The sequence below is a fragment of the Marmota flaviventris genome, chromosome 11, assembly GCF_047511675.1.
Source record: "Marmota flaviventris isolate mMarFla1 chromosome 11, mMarFla1.hap1, whole genome shotgun sequence".
NCBI classification, from domain to species: Eukaryota; Metazoa; Chordata; class Mammalia; order Rodentia; family Sciuridae; genus Marmota; species Marmota flaviventris.
Window position 1 is genome coordinate 88018105 of NC_092508.1, and position 24436 is coordinate 88042540.

The 24436-nt window shown below is 33.5% G+C and overlaps 1 protein-coding gene across 1 annotated transcript in view; it reads left to right on the plus strand.

Annotated features, from left to right (window-relative positions):
• Lrp1b (LDL receptor related protein 1B) overlaps nt 1–24436 on the plus strand; it is a 1514976-nt gene that overhangs the window by 286131 nt on the left and 1204409 nt on the right. Inside the window, exon 3 of the mRNA XM_071619306.1 lies at nt 5008–5145. Coding sequence (XP_071475407.1) covers nt 5008–5145 — 138 coding nt within the window. The remainder of the gene's footprint in view (nt 1–5007; nt 5146–24436) is intronic.

Below are 24436 nucleotides of genomic sequence, written 5' to 3' on the forward strand. Positions count from 1 at the left end.
ACCATCGTAAATTTTGACAGCAATCATGGGGGAAAGTGGTAAATAGAACTTGGTCTGAGAATGCATTGTTGATAGGAAAAGGTAGGTTCTAGTGTGTAAGAGAGAAGGAGAAATTAGTAACAGTTAAAATGTACTGTCCATTCATTCAAAAACTGTATATCAGGCACATATTGCATGTTAGGCTGTGTTCTAGGTGCATGTAATATGGAGATGAAAATAATCACTGATGTTATATATCATAGTCTAACATCAAAGAAAAATACTTACAAATAATAATCATGGACAAATTTACAATAGGCTGCCCAGTTTGGGGAACTTAGTAAAAATTAGTAGGAACAGTAATGACAGTATAATGTTGAAGATGATTATGTGTTTCCCAGGCAGATGACAGATGGAAGTTTATGAAGGAGAGTGTATGAAATGCATCCAGGTGTATGCAAGGAATTCTGTAAACAATAACGTCAACAATAACAATGTGTAGGACTAGACTATGAGGAGCATGGGAAAGAAGATTTGTGTATGTTGCAAAGATAGAGGAAGTCTGGTCATTTTTTGAAAGGCTTTGTGTCCCTCTGAATTCATTGTCAGCACAACTACAGAGAACTTGGAGGGAACAAGCTCAGCAGAATGTTGGAGGCAGAGTGAGAAGGGCTCTGGGATGCAGCAGATGCAGTTGTATTTTGAAGAAGCTAAGCAGTGAATTTTTAGAGTAAGAAAAAAGTAATGCTTCTTAAGGGGAAGTTCAATCAACAAAAATGACTTTATTCTTATATATAGGTTATGAAAATTGAATGTCACTGTGGGCAGAGGACTTAAAACCATTGGAAAGGTATAAATGGAAAATACAACCAAGAGGTTATTCTTGACAAGACAAGACCCAGACTGTAGGATATGATGACAGTGTAAGGTGGGGTTAACTTTGACACAAAAGGAGTGATGCTATTTCTGCTAAGATGTGATGATATGACAAGTGCAGATATTTGACTGTATTTGCCACTATGGTGGGGAAAAAAATCACCATTTTTCCAAGAAATGCACTATGTCAATTACTATTATTCAGAAAATATATTTGGGGAGACTATGTATTTTCTTACCTCTTATTACTGAACAGAACAAAATATTTTTATACTTAAAATATGATTTAAACATTCAAAAGGATACAGATGAATCCCATTATCCTTGACTTATCCTAGAAGGCTTGTATGTAGAAATATAGCTATTTCAACTAATTGGGTAATGGATATAAATAATTTAAAGTGTAAACACTATTCTCATGTGTAGATACGATTTAAGTCCCACTAATGATGAAGGGTTTTTTTTTAATCATTATATTGTAAATTGTCATATTGCTTATCAAATTGTCATAATGATGTGAAATTAGATTTAGGCACTGGCAGTGTTACTGAATGTGCATTTCTGGAAGCTGAGCTGATACCCCAACTAGGAGTATTCTACCTTTTAAATCTGTGAAATGTGTTTGTATGATTTTTGAAATCCTTCATTTCCTACTTTGTCACCCCTAACCCCTACAAGAGGTCCCCCCCAAATCCTCATGATTCAACAACTAAAGAAGAAATTCCAGGTTTGTCAGGGATTTCCCCAGCCTTGTTCCTTGTGAAGTTCAGTAAATGATCTCCACTTGTACAATGTTCTGAGGCTGTCACAGTCTTCATAGAAGAATAATGTTCTGCAGCGTTGGCATGATTTCAGAAATTTATTTAGCCTCTATCATCACATGTTTCTGTTCGACACACAGACGAATAGAAGAATTGATTAGACTGGCTTTTCTGTCCATTGAGAGGGTAGGATAAAAGAGCCACATGGGTTTGATACTCCTTCACTGTACCTATGATCATTGGCAATCAATGATGGGTTATCCCTCAAAGCAACAGTACTACTCATGTTGTCTGGTTCTAGAAGGATTTGGGTTGAGGAAGGCATTGGTACTTATCAGATTGAGCTCTCTCTCTCTATCCCCACTTTATAGAAATAACAACAATAATATTGGTTTTAGTAATTTTCCAGTTGAAATATACTAGCCCTGGTCAAAGGGTGTGAGATATTGATTCCTTCAATTGTGAGGTTAACTTCCAAGTTTTGTGGCAACTTGTACAAATAATCTCCATATATTGCAGCGTGCCTGGCAAATTTTATCATTGTATTACTGTACTTTCATATAAACAATTGGGAAGGACTAATTAAGATGCAGTCCATGAAGCCACGGTCTAGCTGTTGTGTGGGTTACTTAGAAGTAATACAAACCAAGACAAAAATAAGTCAGAGATGGGGAAGACTATACTTTAGTTAGTTAGTCTATATTGAAACCACGGGTTTCTTTAGTTCTCTCAAGCTCTCTTCTCTCTTTATCCTATATGACTCCTGGGAATAATCTAATAGTTCTATATATTGCATATGAGCAATCCAAATATTTTACTGTTTTGTCAACATTTATAGGTAACCAAGTCTTTCTTCTGATCCCCAGGTGTGTATTTCACTTCTGTTACCATTGTCATCTTTGTTAGTTACCTCACAGACTTAAAAATGGAAAAGAATATTTTCATTTGAGCTAACACATGTCACTTAGAAAAAAAACAAGCTTTCTGTCTATAAGAACTTCTAAGTCATTTTTGCTTTCTTGCTAAAATTTCTAAAATTCCCCAAGTTTTTGAAGTATTTTTTTCTGTAGGTTATTGTTGGAATTTTGAAGGGATCTAAATATAACCTGTGTAAACACCACTTTGATAATCATACAAGGATGCATGTTTTAATTTTTTTAAAAGAATCAGCTATTTAATTTTAACAGAAGCTAGTTTATAACCATTGACACTAGCAGTTTACAGCTTTTTAATTTGATTTCTAAATGATGTTGATCTTACAAATATAAGTCTAAATAATTGGAAACTCAGTAAAAAGAATGTTTCATTTGCCTTTATTACTGTAATTTGAATTCAAGTGTGGGTATTTATACTTTAATTATATAGAAATGCATGTATATATACATATACATAAAAATGTAATTTTTAGAAATATTGATACTCAACATACCACACCTTATTACATTAAAATGAGTTATACATTTGTGGTGACAAGTTCTTGGCAAAATGAATAGCTTTATATAGCAGTTATTATATAAATATACATGAAAAATTACAGAGAAATCTGTTAGTGATAATACTTTACCTAATGAAGTGTCATCATAAATTTTTTATATCCAGCAAAATAAAAGGGTTGGAGAAGTCTGTTTTATCATTAAACAATATCACTTATACCATAAATTCATATTTATATGATGTTTCAAAAATATATTTTACTTTTGGTAACTACAGGCTTTTGTTTTTGTTTTGCTTATGTGCAATTTTTCTTCAACACTGTCTTTGGCAATTCTCATAATTGTGCATATGCTATAATGTGTTATATTGACTTTTTAAAATTATTATTATTTTGCCTGAACTAAATCGTGAAAGTAAAACATATAGTTTTTGAGATGTTTTACCCTTTAGGGTCTTACAGCTGAATAGAAAGGTTTGAGTACTTATCAAAAGGCAACATTCCTACAATGTTCTTTAAAACTGTGAAAACAGCAAACACTTATTTAGTGCTTGTCAGGCAAGCTAAAGGCTTTTAAGACAACTTTAACCAAAACCTTGTGAAGTAAAAACATGGTAGACACCTTGCCTAAGGTACTTCTAAATAGGGTTGTCAGAATTTGGACCCAGGAAACTCTCTCCGGTCTATGAGCCATTCTGGTATACTTCCATCTTTTAACATAAATAACATGGAATGCTACACTGAGTCTGAATCTCACAGCACTCAATGCTTTATAATCAAAAGCTCCAGCCATTTGCAATAAAGTACCTATAAAACTGGCTCAACTGATAGTCCCATTTTAGAAATGAGAATACTGTTTATTACCGAATCAAATAAATTGATGTCCCTTTGCATTGTAGAGCATGATTAAAACCCAAATGTATTTTGCCATGGAATTAGGTATTTGCAATAATCAATTTAACATTGATACATGATTGTGATGATGTCAGTATTACTACACTCTGGATTTGGAAGAGCTGAAAAGACTGAGAATCACATTAGGAACTGGAGAGTTCCTATTGAGCATATGGCTAGATGTTGAAAATTAGAAAGTGGAAACTCAAATAGACAACATACAATTTAGATGTTTGGTAAAGACCTAGATTTCATGAACTTTAAGAACCATGCTCTTTTTTAAAAGCTTATCTGTAATTAAGGGAGTCAGTGTACACAATAGTTACTGCCAACAGGTAGACTTAATAAATATGCCCTGTTCATCATCAACTCTTCAGCAAATTCTAGTGCATTATACTGATATAGAAAAAGTTTTTTAAAATAAAGAATTACATATCAAGAAGTTTATAAGTAGATATTCTTCATTTTCCAAAGATTAGCTACATATAAAGTAAATTTCATTTCGATACAACTTCAATTAATTTCTACTATGCGTTGAATATACCTCTCAGAATGCTTGGGAACCAAAGTGTTTCAGATTTGGGAGAATTTTGGATTTTGGAATATTTGCATAGACTTTACTAATTGAATGCCAACATTTCACATATTGGAACATTTACATTTTGAATTTTTGTTTTAGGGATGTTTGAACTATAAATCTTTTTTATTCATGTCACTTGAATTCTAATAAGAATCCTGCCAAGAAATTTCTGTTATCCATATTTTGTACTTGAGGAAATGGAGATTCAAGGGGTTTAAGTACTTTGTTCAATTTAGGGGTAAGGGAGAAAACCAACACTTGGATTTTAAATCTATGCTTTTTTCCATGCCTTAAAAGCATATTTATATTTTTAATGTATTATAAAAAAAATGTACAGTATCTCATTTCCTATGCAACTTTTTAAAATTAGATTTTTATTCACACAGGCTAATTTAGATGTTTCTGAGAATAAGAGCAGCACTTTAGTAGTATTTTCTGTAGTTTTGTAAATTAGTACTAATAATTCATTTTTATATTTCTTTTAGGTCCTGAGGAAGTAGAAATCAAGTGCCCCTTGAATCACATTGCTTGCCGTAGTGCCAACGAATGTGTTCATTTATCCCAACTATGCAATGGTGTCCTGGATTGCTCAGATGGTTATGACGAAGGAATATACTGCCGTGGTAAGTCTGCTTGTTGGAACAATACAACTGAAATATTAAATTTTGCATAGTAATGAAAGTTCAAAGGGAACCTGTAATCTACCTTTTCTTTCAACCATAACTACATCTATGATTGAGAAAGCATAAATTTCATTGCCAGTCACTCAATATGCATTTCAAAGATGTAAATATTGTGTGCTATTAAAGAACATAGCCAAAACACACCTATTTGGACTTTGAAGTTAGGCCCTTAAACAATTATGTACTTCATATAAAGAAGAAGTCTTTGTCACAGTACACTGATAGAACAGTGTTACAAATTCGTTTCTCTGAACCTTTGCTTAAACAAAGAGTATTTGAAGGCACAATTCTGGTACAAAATATGTAGAGATGTATCCTTGGAAAACATGTGCCTGAATACCATTCCCAAGATAATTTACTAACTTTCTGGCAATTTTCTGTCTTTTTAAAAATCGACATCTAAATTCTGCAGTGGTAAGATTTACCTGTGTATTGATGAGTGAGAAATAATTAAAATCCAAAAGTTCAAAAAATACTTGTAACTGGTACATTCTAATAAAAGTTGGGATGGACCAGGGAAAATGGAACATGAGACCCAGAAGTATGAGTGAGCATGGGAAAACATCAAGGATCAAGGTAAGGACCCAGAAATAATACAGGATTAAAGGATCACTCAAGTGAGTCAGACTGCAAGATGGGACAAGTGAAGAAACTAAACCAGAACTCTCAATTGCAGTTCTAAGACTGAATGGAATACAAATGTCATCGAAAGGCAAGGTGGCAGTAGTAATCTGTCCCACATTTGGGGATCAGAAATAGAGGAAGTTGTAAGAATCTGGGCATCCATATCTGATCTCTGGACAGATTCACAAGCTAATTGTGGTTATGTGGGGAAAGGTCCTAGGCACCAAAGGTGCAGGAGGATCTTTATTTCTATATGTTTAAAGTGGTCAAAATCAACAACTACTGTTTAAAACTTTGTATAATGAACGATGTGCAGGCCAAACAAAACATAGATGGCCCCTGTCAGAGCATGCAAGCAGTTTCTCAGCTCAGGGCTAAAGTAAACTATATTTGAGACCAGAGACAAAGTGCTATATTGGGAAAAGAGCAGCAAATCTCAGATTATTTGAAGAAACGGGGATGTTTAAATACCAAAGAAATCAACAGAGTTCCTACATCTTTCCCTTCTTTCCAAAGTGATGGTAAAATGCTGGTTCTGTGGACAGATTCCCACTGGGAAGCTCCTGGTCTTCATCAGGTCACTTCTTTACCCATTCGCTTCTTACCCTTGAACTGTGAAAAGATCACGTGCTATTTACAAGTAAAGAGTTAACAGGTTCTTAGTTTCAGTTATGAGTAAATGTGTAATAAGAACAAGATTTTGTTTTTATTTAAAGACTTTGTGACATGCATTCTTTTTAATAATTGCATATTAAAAAGAATTTAACAAAATACAGAATTACAAATTAATAGGATTTTAAGAGTTTAATTTTCTTTTCAGAAATTAATTATATTTTATAGAACTTAATTCTATCCCTTTAGATATAATTCAAGCTGCTTATTGCATTCATTGAAAGTTTGTCAGATAAATATGTGTGACTAAGCTTTTAAAACAAATCTTCACATTGCCAAAAGTACTTTCTCAGAGATTATTATACAAATTTGAGTATCTTAAACATATTTCAGTGCTATGAATCATATGAAAATATATCTGAGTTTTCTGATAAAACTCAGTTTGTGATCTCATAGATGAGGGTATATGCTTATAATAAAACAGGAGATTCAAATAAAAACAAAGAATTTGAACAAAAATAAAACACTGTTGTATTTTTCTTGATCCTTGAAAAGATCAGCGTATACTTCAGATTGAGCCAGATTTAGAGTATATAGTTTTTTATACTCCATTCTGTGTTCCTGTTCTAATTATTTTTCTAGCTGTTCAAAATTGTATTTTTTTTTATCACAGGGCAACCTTTTTTCTATATTAACTTGCTACTGCATTAATTATACTACTTTGGTATTTTATATATTTCTGGATTTCACCAAAGAAAGAGTTTTGAAAGTCCTAAGTAACTATGCAGTTTTACCTATGGTGGTCTTAGAAATGACAAATATATTTGGATCTTTACTTGCTATTTACATAACTAAAGTACTTTTCACTTAATTTTCTGTCCTTTGTACACTATTTAGAATGATAGGAATAAGGTAACTGAAAATATATAATTATTCCAGAATCAGAAGTTTAACCAAATATTTCTGCATGGAGCAAAGAAATTCAGAACTATGTTTACTTGCTTGGCCTGGTAGAGTACCTCCAACACATAGACAAAAATAAAATCTTTTCAGCAACATTAGACTTGCCATATACATGTAGTTTGTATTTAAATAAGAAATGATTAATTGTAGGGAAAATTACATTGTGAAATTGAAGTCTACTTTCCTTCCTTAAACCTGCCTCTTAATTTTTGATCACACTTGATGAAAACAATGCTTCCCGAATAATTAATTTGATATTAGCCCTGTCAAGTTTTTAAGGAATTTTCTCATCTACTATAGATACACAACAAGGAAAGAAATCAGATTAATTTCAAAATTGTGTTACTTTGCATAAAAATTCGGTCTAAATCATTTCTTTTTGCATTGTTACCTTTTTGTTGCTTTCTAAATGCATATTCTAATTTAAATAATTATACATGCAGCTTATGCTTCAGAAATACATATCTTTCTTTTTTTCCAGTAAGAGATCCAAAGTATATTTGATGGTATATTTGAATTCCTTATGAAAATTAATAAGGAGAAAAGTTTAACATTTTAGAGGTTATATTCAGGTCTTGGGAGTGATTTTATATCAACTGAATTATTTTCTGAATGTTTCCTAGAAAATCAATTTCTTTCTAGTGAAAATAATGAAAATATATCTATTATTAATGATTTTCCATAACATCGATATTTTAATCTCCATAATTTATTTCATTTGAAGAAAGAAAAATGGAATTTTGTATACGAGTATAGCAATATATAAATATGTGCTTGTAAAACTTTTACAATAAGAACTTGCAAAATCACTACATTGCATTTTCAAAAATTTCATCTCTTCCTACACAATATTTCAAAGTAGTAATATTATCACTCTATCTAAATCGCATGAGAATAAAGCAATATTCTATAAAATACATGGTCTCTCAATACAGGGTATTTCCACAGAAATCTTTTCGGTCATTCAAAGTCTGCTAGAAGAAGTGAGCAAAATCAATAATAGAGACCAGATCCACTAAGATGTATCAAAACGATATTTTAAAATTTGACATTTGTAAGATAATTCATTAATTTAATATTCAGAAGGACATAAAGGAAGAAGAGCCTCTTTTTACCAAGAACCACAGTTAGATTACATTTGCAGTGCCAAATGGTGATATATGCAAATGTTCAAAGTGATCACCATCTTTGGGAAATTCCTGCTATTACTCCATTGAAACAATATGGAAACTCCTTATATCACTGCATAAAATAATTCTAACTTCTGTGTCACTAGAAAAAGTATTTGAAATCTGTATGATTATTTTTTTTAAATTTTTTTTATTGTTGATTGTTCAAAACATTACATAGTTCTTGATATATCATATTTCACACTTTGATTCAAGTGGATTCTGCAATTTGTATACGGGGTAAAAATGGGAGTTCATAACCCACTGTGTGATTATTTTTAAACAAAAAGTCCCAATGTCCTTTTAGATCTAAGAACATAAAGGTTGTGCAGAGTTTACTATAACTAATTTGGCAAACTAGGAAAAGTTTACCCCAAAATACCCAAATGTGCACATAAATTCACACTTATTTCTTCTGATTCTTTTTTTTTTTTCTGTTTTGAACCGGTTCCTATGTAACTCAGTGTCTCTAATATGCATAATTGATATTTTTGATTAGTAATCTAAAGATAATAAAATTATCTTACATATTATCTAACTCCTTGAAATTATGCATATGAATTTTTAAAATTATTTTCAATTATTTTACTTGCTATTTGCATTACTTTTCAAATATGTACAGCTTCACTTTTCCCCATTCATCTAAAATCTTGTCAGTAATTCTATTATATTTATTTTAGATGCCAAGTTTATAATATTTAATGCCGCAGTCCGGCTGCAGCAAAATAACTGGGGGGCGACGAACAACTTGTGTAGATTGATATAGCAGGAGTGTTGTAGGACAACAGAGGTATATATACATTACACACAGCTTATCTTAATTAACATAAACTAGATACAGCAGTCAACCAATAAGAAATCTCCACACTTAATGGCTCGCTGGCTTTGCTTCATAAACCACTCCCTCTGGCAAAATGCCAGGCGCCATCCAGACTTGTTTACAGACTCTAACAATTTAAAATTTGTATAACTGTTTCTTTTTTATTTTTAACCTATTAAACTAAAGTACTATGGTAAACTGCTAAAAACCCTTGGGAGTAATTTGTAAATTAGAGATTTTCTCAAAATGGAAGAAGGTTGAATGGCAGCCTTTATTATCTATAATGACTCACCATGGGAAAAATCTGTAACCTTTTAAACTTCTTGCTTAAGTCCTATATGTATTTCAATTTTTCTAAAATGGAATTAACCTAAAAGCTAACTTGGAGCTCAGATATTCAGGACTCTGTTTTTTGTCTACAGAAGTAAAAATTTTATCTTTTACTATTATTTTATTATTCATTCTATACTGATTTCGAATTGGTACAGATTAGCTTGCACCTACTAGAATAAATAGTAAGAAAAGACAGACAAATGGATGAGGGAAGCATGGGAGGAAAGGAAGTTGGAGAAACTGGTGAAGACAAATTTGTGGTAGTCGATTGTTTTATTTTTACTTTATTGTATCAGTGGATCTTGTCCTTTTCCCATTTTAAGAGTTCCATTGAAAAATACTGTTAATCCCTTTCTAAATTAAAATCATGCTACAGAGGGGAATCTCAGCATGCAGAATCCCTAAACAAAACCATGGAGAAAGGTACATTGAGACCAATCCTGTAGGCATGCATCTGAAGTTCTGTGAAACTTAAGCACTGGAAAACAGCTTCATTAGGGCATTATCAAGTTACTTGAAATATTAATAAGTCTAGAGACAAAAACATAAAGAAGGGGAGTTAGCCAGGAAGATCTGGGTTTGTGTGCTCAGACCACTTGTGATTAGCAAAACTCCTGCATCTTAAGAGTAGATTCTGCTGCATTTATTTTTTACTATAATCGTTAATATATATTAGGTGTACAAATGACTGGGTTCCACTGTGATATTTCTATACATGTGATATAGTGCTTCAATTGTATCCTCCCTCCCTCCCTCCCTCTTATCCTAGGTTCTCTTCCTCTTTCTGGTCCCCTTCCATATCCCTAGAAGTCACTATGATTTTCAGGGAATCATTTTTTCTTTTTTCTTTCTTTTTTTATTTTTTTGAAGCAAAGGGCATGTTTAACTCTTCTTTATAGATGTTAATACTCCATTGTGTGTGTTTGTGTGCCTGTGTGTGTATGCCATATTTTATTTATCCATTTATCTGTTGATGAGCACATAAGATGATTCCATAGCTTGCCTATTTTGAGTAGTGCTATAATAAACCTGGGGTATGCACCTGCCCTCTCTTGTAGGCTGACATCATTTCCTTAGGGTATATAACCAAGGGTGGGATTGATGGATCAGATGGTAATCTGTAAGTTTTGAGGACTTGCATATTGTTTTCCATAGTGGCTATAAAAATTTACATTTCCACCAACCATGTAAAAAGTTTCCTTTTCCCTCTACAACCTCACCAGCATTTCTTTTTCTTTTTCTTTCTTTCTTTTTTTTTTTTTTTTTTTTTTTTTTGGTTTGTTTTTGATAATAACCACTCTGACTGGAGTGAGATGCAACCTTAAGGTAGTTTTGATTTGCATTTCCCTGATAGCTAGAGATGTTGAGAGTTTTTCTTTCTTTTTATTTTATTTTATTATTTTTTTATTGGTTGCTAAAACATTACAAAGCTCTTGACATATCATCTTTCATACATTTGATTCAAGTGGGTTATGAACTCCCTTTTTTACCCCAAATACAGATTGCAGAATCACATCGGTTACACATCCACGTTTTTACATAATGCCATATTAGTGACTGTTTTATTCTGCTACCTTTCCTATCCCCTACTATCCCCCCTCCCCTCCCCTCCCATCTTCCCTCTCTACCCCATCTGCTTTAATTCAATTCTCTCCCTTGTTTTTTTTTTCCCCTTTTCCCTCACAACCTCTTATATGTAGTTTTGTATAACAATGAGGGTCTCCTTCCATTTCCATGCAATTTCCCTACTCTCTCCCTTTCCCTCCCACCTCTTGTCTCTGTTTAATGTTAATCTTTTCCTCATGCTCTTCCTCCCTGCTCTGTTCTTAGTTGCTCTCCTTATATCAAAGAAGACATTTGGCATTTGTTTTTTAGGGATTGGCTGGCTTCACTTAGCATAATCTGCTCTAATGCCATCCATTTCACTGCAAAGTCCATGATTTTGTCATTTTTAGTGCTGTGTAATACTCCATTGTGTATAAATGCCACATTCTTTTTATCCATTCATCTATTGAAGGGCAATCAATCAACAAGTACATGAAAAAATGCTCACCATCTCTAGCAGTGAGAGAAATGCAAATCAAAACCACCCTAAGATACCATCTCACTCCAGGAAGATTGGCAGCCATTATGAAGTCAAACAACAACGAGTGCTGGCAAGGATGTGGGGAAAAGGGTACACTTGTACATTCCTAGTGGGACTGCAAATTGGTGAGCCCAATTTGGAAAGCCGTATGGAGATTCCTGGGAAAGCTGGGAATGGAACCACCATTTGACCCAGCTATCGCCCTTCTTGGACTATTCCCTGAAGACCTTAAAAGAGCATACTATAGGGATACTGCCACATCGATGTTCATAGCAGCACAATTCACAATAGCTAGACTGTGAAACCAACCTAGATGTTGAGAGTTTTTTCATGTTTGTTTGCCATTTTGTACATTATCTTTTGGGAATTGTCTGTTCACATCCTGTGCCCATTTATTGATTAGATTACTCATTCTTTTCTTGTTAAATTTTTTGAGTTCTTTATAATTCTGGCTATTATTCTCTGTCAGATAAACTGCTGGCAAAGTTTTTTGTCCATTCCCTGTGATGCTTCTTTCCTCATGTGATTGTTTCCTATGTTGTGCAGAAGCTTTTTAATATGATATAGTGTCATATATTAATTCTTCCTTTTTTTCCTGAAGTTTTTAGAAACCTTTACAGGAAATCAGTGCCTGTGCCAATATCTAGTAGTTTCAAACTTTCAGGTTTTTACATTAAGGTGTTCAATTGATTTTGAGTTAATTTTTGTTCAGTGTAGGAGATAGGGACTAGATCAAATTTTCTATGTGCAAATGTGCAGTCTTTATAACACTATTCTTTGAATTGGCTCTGTTTTCTTCAAAAGTATGTTTTGGCACCTGAATTGCAAATCAGTTTCCTCTAGATGCCTGAGTTTATTTCTGGCTCCTCTGTTCTATTTCACTGCTCTGCATGTCTCCTTTTATTCCTGTTTTATTTTATTTGTGTTGATTTGTGCTAAGATGATCAGTGAGGCTCAAATCTATCGCAGGTGTAAGCATGTCCTCTTGCAAAGATTAATTTAAATAATTGTGTTAGGTAAAGGCTAGATCCTTAACACTGATTGATTTCAAGGTCAAGTTTAATGCTTCTCAGAAGCAAAACAACAATTCCTAGGAAGAATGAATGGTCTACAAGTGTTTCTTTAAAAAAAATAATGTTAGTTAACATAATATTTGTACTTTATGGGGTATAATATAATTTGATAGATATTAATAATATGTAATTATCAAATTAGAGTGATATTATTTACAGTGACAAATTATATCTACAGCCTACATGAAATTATGATTGTGTCCTTATTAAAGACTCTTATAAGTATATATGAACGTTTGTGTCTGCATATACATGTATATATGTGTGTGTGTGTGTGTATGTACACATTCATTTTACTGCATCTTAGTTCTAATTATAAAATGAGGAACACTCTTTGCACAGATATATGACTTCTTAACAATGATTCATCAGGTGTAATAATTGCTTAACTAATACTGCTGAAGAATTTTAGAATTCAGGTTTTAACTGTCTGTTTACATGTGCTGACTTATGGAAACAGATAACTAGCTAAGTGTACTCCTCTGGGAAAAAATTATAATTTGATAGATATTGTAGATGAATGTTCAGAGAATAAAATAGTTTTTTTGTTGATTGGAAAGGAAACCTTCTGTGGAAGATTTATACATTTGGTTAAGTTAATATTATACTAAATTTCTGTTCTTAGGCCCCAAACAAATCTGTTTTATAACAAAAGCTATGGAAACCAAAAAAAGTAAATATTCAAAAAATCATGTATAAACCAATAGATAGCTTAAAATATTCTAAACCAGAAGCCTTTTAAGAAGAGAGGAGGTTTTTCTTCATTAAAACTTCATTTCATATTCTCTATCTCTCTTTAAACAGTATTTTCAAACTAAACTATTTTCATGTTTATATTTTTGATTCAGTATTCTCTGGGTTAGAATCCTCGTGCATCATGAACCTTTCATTGTTGCTGAATTGCACTCTATTTTCAGTTAGTTTTTATTTTTAAATAGATGCAAAGGGAAAAACAGGTCACTCCTATCCCAATAGAAATTCTATTGGTTCACTTAATATCTGTAGTAGTAGAACTAGAAATTTCTTTAATATAAAGCTTATTCTTTGGTGTGCTTATCTCCTGTGATGACTATTTTCCAAATGCACTATACTGTTAGAAAGTTTATGTAGGGCTGGGGTCCAGCTCAGTGGTAGAACACTTGCCTGGAGGGCCTGAGGCACCAGGTTTGATCCTCAGCACCACAGGAAGGCTTTTGTGAAATCACACACACACAAAAAAATATATAGAAAACAAGGTTTTCCTTTCCATAGTAATCTGTCCATAGAGAAGAGAAATGCTAAATGTTCTACAACTTTTGAAATTGTTGGTTTATATGAATATTCATGAGCCATGGGAGTCATTATTTATCTGTATCTTTTCCTTACTCTTCCTGATATGATAGAAAACAAATAAAGTAGGAAATGATTAAGGGTATGTGGCAAAAATGAATTTTTAAAATATGCCAGTAGAAGCACAGTACAGCTTTCCCTTTATTCATTTAATTCATTAGTTTTGGTAAGTTTTTATGGAGCATTGACAATGTTCCAGACAATATTCTGAGTATTGAGGATATGGAAAGTCCTATTTTCTGCCTTCATGGAATTCACATGTTATAAGGGAGGCAGGTAAAAATTGCTGAGGAAGAATAAAATGAGGAAGATCTAATTTTGCTTGCTGGAATACAGGAAGATTTCCCAAGAGACCTGATTGTTGATTTGCATCTTACTCTAAGAGTTGAGTAGGCAAATGAATAAAGGAAGAACATTAAAAAATAGAGAACTACATACACAAAGGCACAAATGCATGAGAAAGCAGTGTATGCTCAAGAGAGTTGTGAGTTCCTTGATAAGAACGAAGCATAGGATGCTGAGTAGAGACAGATGAGTTTGGCTAAAAAAAAAAATTGTTGTAACAGACATAGAGGAATTATATTAGAAAAAGGATGCATGCAGTATAACCTACTTAAAATGCATTGCATAAAACTGTAAAGAACAAGAAAGTGAAAAATGATACTAGGATATATTCTCAGTAGTATTATAGGGGTGTTGTATGATAGTGTTTAAATATTAAGCATATGAAAGCTAGAATTATTGCACTTTTGTAGTAGGCTAGGTAGTTTATTAATATGTACATTATTATAACCATGAAGCATTGGGCTAAACATTCACGCAAATCAATGTGTATCAGGGGTTGTTCTTAAATATGTCACTTGGGTGTAGTACCCTTAAGTGAAAGTCAAAGTGGATACCATGGTGGGTCATGTTAAATGAATTCCTTTTCATATAAACATTAGTAATTTGGAAGGTGTATTTACTATATGCAACCAGAAGTTCATAGTTAGCAAGCCAGTGAAATGCTACCTAGTTGGATAATGCCTAAGTTTTGCTCTCTTGTTTCTTAACTTTGGAAAATATATGATTCTTCAGTATTATCCAAAAGTATGAATTATAACAATCTATCACTCAGCTCTCTACTCAACCTCAAATGTGAGGCTAAATCCCCTATGATTCATTATTTGGTTTTTGACACAAAAAGTCTGATATTAAGAAAAAAATCAAGGAAATAAAGTAAGTAGCTGATGTTGAATGGTATCCTCAGGAGTCACAGAGAAAATCAGTTTGAGAGCAAAGTTTAAACACTGTGACCTTGAGTTTTCATCCACTAGTTTTGACTAGCGGGCCTTAACATATCAGCTCAGAGAAGTGCATAAAATTGTTATGCTTCAGCATCCTTCCTGACCTGTTCTCAAAGCAGCAAGAGGGCTCGTAGAAAATCAACTGAAAGACATTTTTGAACTAACTATATATTCCCTGTCAGTTTTATTAATTGATTGAACAGAAGAAAATGTGCTGAGTGAACAACAAGCTGAACGACTGTATAACCAGCTTGCATAATTCAATGTCTCAATCTGACTGTTAGCTCTGTCCCCTTGAGAAAAATTAGTGCTTTCATTTGGTGGGGGATATAGAAGGGGGAGGAAATTTATTTTAACTCTTTGAACTCAAGCTCCCCTTGTAACAATAGGAAGTTTAAAAATGTACCTTTAGGAATTCAGCTTTCATAATGGGATGTGGAAGGATCCTATTCAATGGAGAAAGTTTACATTTTGCCTAAATAGCAACATAATACTGTTCTGATGAGAAATAACTCATAGATATTTGGAGGAATTGAGGTTTGTTGAGACAAAATCTGGAATTCTAGAAAAATCTTAAAGATTCCATATAGGTCATTCTCAAGAGTTCTTTCTCTTTTTCCTTTTAAATATATATATTTTTTAAATTCTTTTTCATTTCATGCATTAGTATTACTCATAATACTGGGATCTCTTTTGATGTATTTTCAACCAGTTCAACTAGTGTTTTCAATGCTGGATTCTAATCTTATCAAAATTGGAGAAAAAAAAAAAACTACTTCTGCTTTCTTTTCTCTAATTCATTGCTATCATTTATATAATAAATCCTATTCCACTGTATCACATGTATATTAAAGTCATCTGCTGTAGTCTGAATGTGTGCCACCCCAAGATTTGTTTTCAAATTAATTACCAAGAAGATAGTATGAGGAGGCAGGGCATTTGGGAGGTGATTATTGTCAAAAAGGCCGAACCCTCATTCCTAGAATTAGTGTCTTATACAGTGGGACCAATGCCTAATAAAATGGGATTCTTTTCCCCTTTCTACTGTGTGAGGGTATAGCATAAGTCCTAGTTCTATGAACCAAGAAGTAGAACAGTCACTAAATATTAAGTCTGCCACTACTGGATTTTGATCTTCCCAGCCCATAGAATTGTGAGAAATAAATTTTATTGTTTAAGCTACTGAGCCTCTGCTATTTTTTTTCCTAGCAGCTTGAACAAGTTAGGATGCCATCACAATAGACTATCTCAATATACTGAGTGGTGCTCAGAAAAATATAACGACTGTGATACTGGTAACTACTGTGCTCTTCATAATAGGTCCCTTCAGAGTCAAATCAAACAGTGATTTCTTTTCCACTCCTGTGGAGATAGAGACATATGTGTATGTATTTTAAATTTCCCCAGATTTTCTAAATATACTTGCATATTTGAGTGGAGACACTCTTCATTAAAGATTAATCTTTTGAGAAAAAAAAATAAACCTCTTAGATTTATCTGTATTAACTGAAAATTTGTATTCTATCTTCCCATTATGCTTGTGCTTAAGAAAAAGCATGGTAGGAAATGACTGACCTCTCCCTGCCACAGGAATTGTAAGAGGAGTCCAGACAACTCCTGTGGTCGTGGAAACCAAACGTTGCCAACTAAAGTGAGATCATTCTGTTCACTGAGCTTCTTAGGATTAGGTCAGTGTTCCTGTGAGCCAAGGTCTGAGTGTTAGACACAGGGAGTGACAAGCCCTAAAGAGCACTTTTCAGTTCCATTAGCTGAAACATGGGGCGTGTTCTCATTCAGGGTAGTTATGAAACTAGAGAGTGCCAAGAAAAAAATCTATACCATTCAAGAAGAGGCTCAGGGAACTCTCCAATGTTCTCAGAGCAGAAGCACTAAGAACCAGCATTGTCTAATTTTTAGTTGGTTATTAAATATTAGTTTAGCCATCTCCAGAAAGTCAGGAAAGAAATATGAATAGGTATAAAAATGCTGTTTATTCTATATGGATTGTATGATTCCCTCTAAATATTTATTAATATAGAACTAAATGTAAAATTTATTCTTTAGAAATGTATGTAAAAGTGTATATGTGTATGGGTGTGCATTCTTGGAATTTTTCTAACTTATGAGTGGGATACCCAGCTAAAAGGATTATTCATGGAATTAAAAATATATATTTGTCTTTTCATGCCTTTTGCTTGTTATCATTGCATTTGTTCATGTTTCCAAAATCAGTGTGAGACTTCCACTAGTCATGATCTTTCTTTGACTATTATGTCCTACTCCCAGCAAAATGTCATTTGTTCCTTTTCAGTACATCAGGTTTGTATCCTATTTATATAAATCTATTAGACAAAACAGAATGTGCAGAATTTAGGAAAATATGTTTGGAGCTAAATCTTAGAAATCCTTTATAAATCAGTATAACTTGCCCTTTGAGATAAGCTTTTCAATGAAAATGTGCCTTACTTTACTTCATCTTTTATCTCTCTTTCTCATGTGTGTGTGTGTGTGTGTGTGTGTGTGTGTGTGTATAGAGGTGGGGGGGAGACACTTATATTTAACTCCTACCTAGGTTGCTTGACCTGACTACAAGGACACATCAACTTGCAGGGATGACAAGCACAGGTTTAGTCCTGTGGGAGAGATGGAGTGTAAAAGTGCACAGAACTATGTTGTGGAGTTACCTAGGGAGGTGGCATATCCTTGACGGAATGCTGGAATTACTGGCCTCAAACAAACAATGTACACTTTGTTTGAAAAACTTACTTCTGTATTTGACCAAAAGTGATGTGCTCCTTTCCATTTTATGACTTCTTGTTTACTAGAAATATCTGCAGTATGCAGAAGGGAAGCAAAGGTCTTCTTGATGACTATAACTACAAATAAAGAAGCAGCAATAACTTTCTCTCCATGTGAAATAGAACTGTAGGATAATAGGACCAGAAGGGACTCTCAGAGGTCATCCAGTTCATCCATCTGCCTTCAGGCTGGATTAAACCCAACTTCCCTACACAGATTGCTATCTCTACCCTATTTGGAAGGCCTCCAGGGAGAGAAATTCTAATAACCATTTCTTTAGAAATGCAGTCAATACCTAACAATTCGTTCCTTGTGCAAATACCAGCATTTTGTATTATAAAATTCACTAAGCTAGCTGTTTTTAGCTTTTTCCCCTCAACAGATTCTGTATTTCTGTATCTTAATCATTTTTTTTGCATTTTTCCACATAGCCTTATTTCCCAAACCTCTATCATACCCTCCAACTAACCCAGATACAGTTTATTAAGTATCTGACTAGTGCTCACTATAATTGACCATCATAGTATCTGTGTGATGTACTTTTTCTTTTTTAATCTTGAGCATTGCCTTGCATTGTATGTCACATTGGTGAGGAAATGGAGGAATTGTGTTTGGCTGGGAAAAACAGAGGTCTTAAAAAGACTGGTAACATAAACAGAGGTTTATTTTCCTGGCGTATAAAAGCTGTGTAGTCCAGAAGTAGACATTACATAGAGGCAAGAAGTAGACATTACATAGAGGCAAGGTGATTCCAATGACATGATCCATGTCCCAGACTGCTTCTTTACTTCTGTTCTCCAAAATTGTCTCTTATCTTCTATCCACAAGGTAGCCTGGTGTTATGGTAGCTCTACAAAGTGTGCCCTGAAAAGCTTATGTATTGAATAGATGATATCCAATCTAGCAATATTGGAAGGTGAACTGATTAGATTATGAGAGCTATAACCTAGGTAGTGGATTATCTACTTGAGAGATTAATAACTAGAATGGATTCCTGGGTTATAACTATCGGCAAGTAGAATGTACCTGGAGAAGGTACATCACTCGGGACATGCCCTTGGCTTCTCTCTTTCTCTCTCCCCCCCCCCCACTCTCTGATTCCTGGCTACCAAGAGCTGAGCAACTTTTCTCTTCCACACACTTCCACCATTAATGTTCTGCCTCACCTCAGGCTTAGAGCAATAGAGTCAGCTGACCGTGGACTGAGACCTCTGACACAATGAGCCAAAATAAACTTTTCCTCCTGTTAATTGTTCTTGTCAGGTATTTTGTTCAGAACAATGAAATGGTGACTAATAATAATAATAATAATAATAATAATAATGGCCACTTCAGCTCTAAATATCTCATTTACATTCTAGGAGGAAGCGAGAAGAATAAAATATTCCTACCAAGAAAGTCATCCCCTTTTGTAAGGAGTTTTCCAGAAACTTAATGGAACAATACTAGCATACCTTTCATTTTAACCCACAGTTGTTTGTGTAAAGGGCTGAAAGATACAACTTTTTAAATGTATAAACAGTACTTCAATATACTTCAATTTGAAAGAAGGATATGATATGGTAGTAACTATAGGCAAGTAGAATGTGTCTGGAGAAGGTATGTCATTGCTTATGTGACATAAGTGCTTTATGCTGTTAGTGCTTTATGCTACATTTCAGTAAAGCAATCAGAATGTTGATCACTCACCATATGGGTGTTGAGTCCTCGTATGTTTAATAAAATTCATGGTAAAATCTGAGGAAAATAGAGAATGGTTATTAATTAGCACGGTTGCTTTGATCACCAGTGAAATGGCATATTTGGACAATATTATTAAGATTTTCTCCAGATATAAAATTATATAAAGAAGTTCAAATATTCAGAATACCTGATACGTATAAGAAAAAAATCCATGCTATGTTGTAGCAAAGAGTTCCCAAATACCTACATGAATATGCAGAGAACAGTTGCTGAAGAGCCCTTGACGGTTACCTAATACTTCAGGACACCCCAATTAAAGTGATTTATGGAAGAAAGATTTGCACACAGCCATCTCTCCCCTTTTGTTTCTCCTTTTTCCCTCTCTCTTTTTTTTTGTCCTTTTCATTATTTACTTTTCCTCTGCATATCTTATGTATTTCAGCATTACACTCTCATTTTTATGCCTGAAATTCAGATTTATACTTGGATACTACAAAACAACTAGTATGAAGTTCAAAATCTTTATGATTATTTCATGTCTCTGATAAGCCATCAATTTTTATCATTGTTTTTAACTGTGTGGCTTATTATTGTATTTGCATTTTTAATATCTTGAGTCTGCCAAACCTTATTAAATATGTGAAGTCATGTTAAATAGTTCTTACTCTCTTTCTGGTGGTGAATTTTCTATTTTATTTTGTTTTATTTTCCTTTCTAAAGCCAATTCATATTGACCAAACATACACTCAACTTTCTAATAACTATTTATTTTTGTTTTATTTTGCATTTTTGGCAGTGCTGGGGGTGGAACCAAGGGAATTGCACATGGTGGACAAGCACTCTTCACTGAGCTATACTTCTAAGCCTATTTTGTTCTGCTTTGAAACATTCTTTAGTTTCCTTTGCACTCTGAATCCCATCCAGAGATTACTTTTAACTGGTTTTACATTCACACATAAATCTCTACATGTAAGATCCCAACTAATAAAGCCAATTTTACTACATAGTTCTAAAGAGTAAGTAGGCATATTATAGGCATTGAACCAGATCTTGTTAATAAAAGGTATAGCAAAAACATTTCATCAGATAGCATTCATAATATCACTTGATGCCATTGCATGTAGTAAAGACCTTGATGTCTAAGAAGAGAAGATGAAGGTGAAAAAATTGTGCGTAGATGAATTAAAGTTAGAAATAAAACTATTAGTGATTATACTGAATTTCCTATGCCTATAACTTATCCATATATATATATATATATATATATATATATATATATATTTTTTTTTTTTTTTTTTTTTTTCTGATTGCTAATGAGGGTAAACCCATATCACTATAAAGTTGTGCTTCCCTTTTGAGAGGGCAAGTGAGCAATAGGAAACCTCTAAATATGAAACCAAGAGTTTCTTTCAACAGGCTACTGAAGTTTAGAAGACGTGTGAGCATTAACTAGCCAGGACAGATTGGCTTGTTTGGTATTAACAACTCATATAATTCAGTAGCCAGAAGATGAAGACAAGTGTTACCAAAGGGCTGAAAGCAATATGCACCAAACTGGAATACTGTATTTAGTTAGTACATCACACAGGATTTCACAGCCCCTCAACTTAGAAAAGAAAACAAAACAAAGCAAAACTGGAAGCATATAAAATATAAGTTGCATTTTTAAACTCTTTACATATCATTGTCTCCTCATGCAAATTAAAATAATTACTTTGGTAGAAAGAAACTGCTCCCATTTAAAATGTGTAAATACACAGATATGCTTTCTGAGTATCTAAGACTCTTTTCACTTGTTTATTTCCTAAACTATTCTTGTTGAAATATAAACATTTGCTATTTGATTGCTAAGCTTTTTTTTTTTTTCTTTACTAAAACACATTTTCCCTACTTCTTCTGAAGCTTTTTCTATTTTCATTTGTCATCTATGATTTTGGACATATAATAGTTTTTGTGAGAAATAATTCCCAAAACAAGCATAAATATTTCCAATGTACAAAATTACGACAATTCTTTGCTATTCAAATACAGATGGAATATGTAATCATTCTTTTGAAGAGGCAATTAACACTTAGTGAGTGACTTAGGATGTTGAAACTCTTTGAAGTTTTCTTTTATTTCACTGCATATAACCAAGAAACAACATATCTACTGTGCAATAGTGCTAATCTAAACAAGAACTGCCTGAAGATTTTTAGTTTATTGATGTAGAATATTAAATAAAATACCATCAGACTGTTTTATTTAGGTCACAGAAGCATGGTTTTGTTACTATTGACTCAATATAGCTGGGTATATAGCTGTATTCCAATCTTAATAAAGTCTAAACTGGAAAATTATTTCAGAAGTTTTCCCATATCTTTCAAAAAATTACAAAATATATTTGTGTCATAGATACAAATTGCTGTGATGTGTAGGATCATGTTTTACTCAGCAATAGCCATTCAAACTCAACATTTTAAATTATATGTTGTCTACTTTCCAGTTGGACAAATGATTATATTTTTGGTTTTAGGAAACTGATTGCTGCTAATATGGTAATACACAAGGCAAAACACAGATACTTAAATTTTCTTCTTCTGTATGTTAAGGCTCATTTTTTTTTCCAGAAATATAAGAAGTGGTGGTTATTTTAATCTATTCTTTTTATTGGCGGGGGGGGGGGTGGTGACCCAGGATTGAACTCAGGGGGCACTTGACCACTGAGTCACATCCCTTGCCCTATTTAGTATTTTATTAGAGACAGGATCTCATTGAGTTGCTTAGTGCCTCACTAAATTGCTGAGGCTGGCTTTGAACTCACAATCCTCCTGCCTCTGCCTCCCAAGTCACTGGGAGTACAGGAAGGAGTGTGTCACTGTGCCCGACCTTAATCTATTGTTATTGTATAATAGGAGAATAATATATTCTAACTAAAGATCAAATATGAAGCTGTAGTTGAACTACATCAAGGAGACCTTTGCTTCCCCTCTGCAGACTGCACATGTGTTTAAAAATCATGTAAACATTCAGTTTTCGATACTGTTGGAATTAAATTGGAATTATTTTAAACTTACTTCCAGGGAGGCCCAATTTAGTGGCTAGGTGCCATTAATTTAATCACAATAGATAAAATAGATCAGAAACTACAAATGAAATATGTATGTATGGATGTTCTAGCAAATAAAAGACAAGTCATTGTATGTCTGAGAGAAGGCTTTGAGGGTGGAAATTGATTTATACAAACTTTATTCAAGAATTGAAACCTGACAAATTGGTTCTAAAGACTAAAGTTGCCACAGTTAATAGTCACTGGGTCTAAAACTGGTATACATTAAAGATTATGTTTTTGTGCTTTGAATTCAGGGAATTAATCTGACCCAGGTTACAAAGAAATAATTTGAGAGAAAAAAAAAATTCCAAAGCTGATTTAACTAATGTAAACTATTTTATATGATGAAAAATGATTTACTTCTATATCTTTATGTTATCTTTGTGGTAAGATGATGCAAACTGTGTCTTAATGGGAACTAACTCGTGTGGAAAACAGGCTTATTTTTCCAGAAGAGGAGGGTATTTGGATATTTGAGAGGCTTTCTTTTTCAGTTTCATATTTATTCCATTTTCATGTTATTCAAAAATGTGATTGCCTTACTCATTCTTTTATTTACCTATTGAACACATATTTGTAGAAAATATAATCAATATGGGCCAGTCATTGCCCTGGGCCCTGAGGACATCCAGGTGGTTCCTGCCCTTGGGGTTATGGGTAGTGACAGCTATTTATCAGGTAGTTGTAAACTCATGAGTTCACTGTGCTTATACAAATACCTTATTGCACTTAGAAGAGCCATGATCAGACCAGAAACTTGACTAACTCAAAGAAATGCTGTCATAGATTAATTATAAATCTGTCTATCACTTAGAGAAAATACGACAGTCAGGATAAACATGATTTTCTTAGAATCACATTATTATTATGTGAGCCCCCTTGGGCTGTTAAATAATCAAGAAGCCCATTGTAAATTTTTCCAAGTTGCAATTTTCGGTCACTTTTGTTTACAATTGACCATAAGCCCTTTAAAACCTTCATGAAGAAAAGGTTTTTATTGACTCAAGTTGAGCCCAGTCCAGGAAAAAAATGAAGCTGTTTCTGCTAACTCCTTTTTATGGTTTAGATTAGGTGTCTCCCAAAAGCTCAATGTGTGAGTCAATGCACAAAAGTTCAGAAGTGAAATGATTGGGTTACAAGAGCTTTAACCTAATCAGTGCATTTATTTGCTGACAGGGTTTAATTAAGTGGTAATTCTAGGCAGGTAGGGCATGGCTGGAGGAAGTGGGTGATTGGGGAAATGCCTTTAGGGTTTATATTTTGTCCATGGTGAAGAGAATCTCTCTCTGCTTCCTCCTGATCATTATGGCCTGAGCTGCTTTCCACTGCCACAGCCTTCTGCCATGATGTCCTGCCTTAGGCT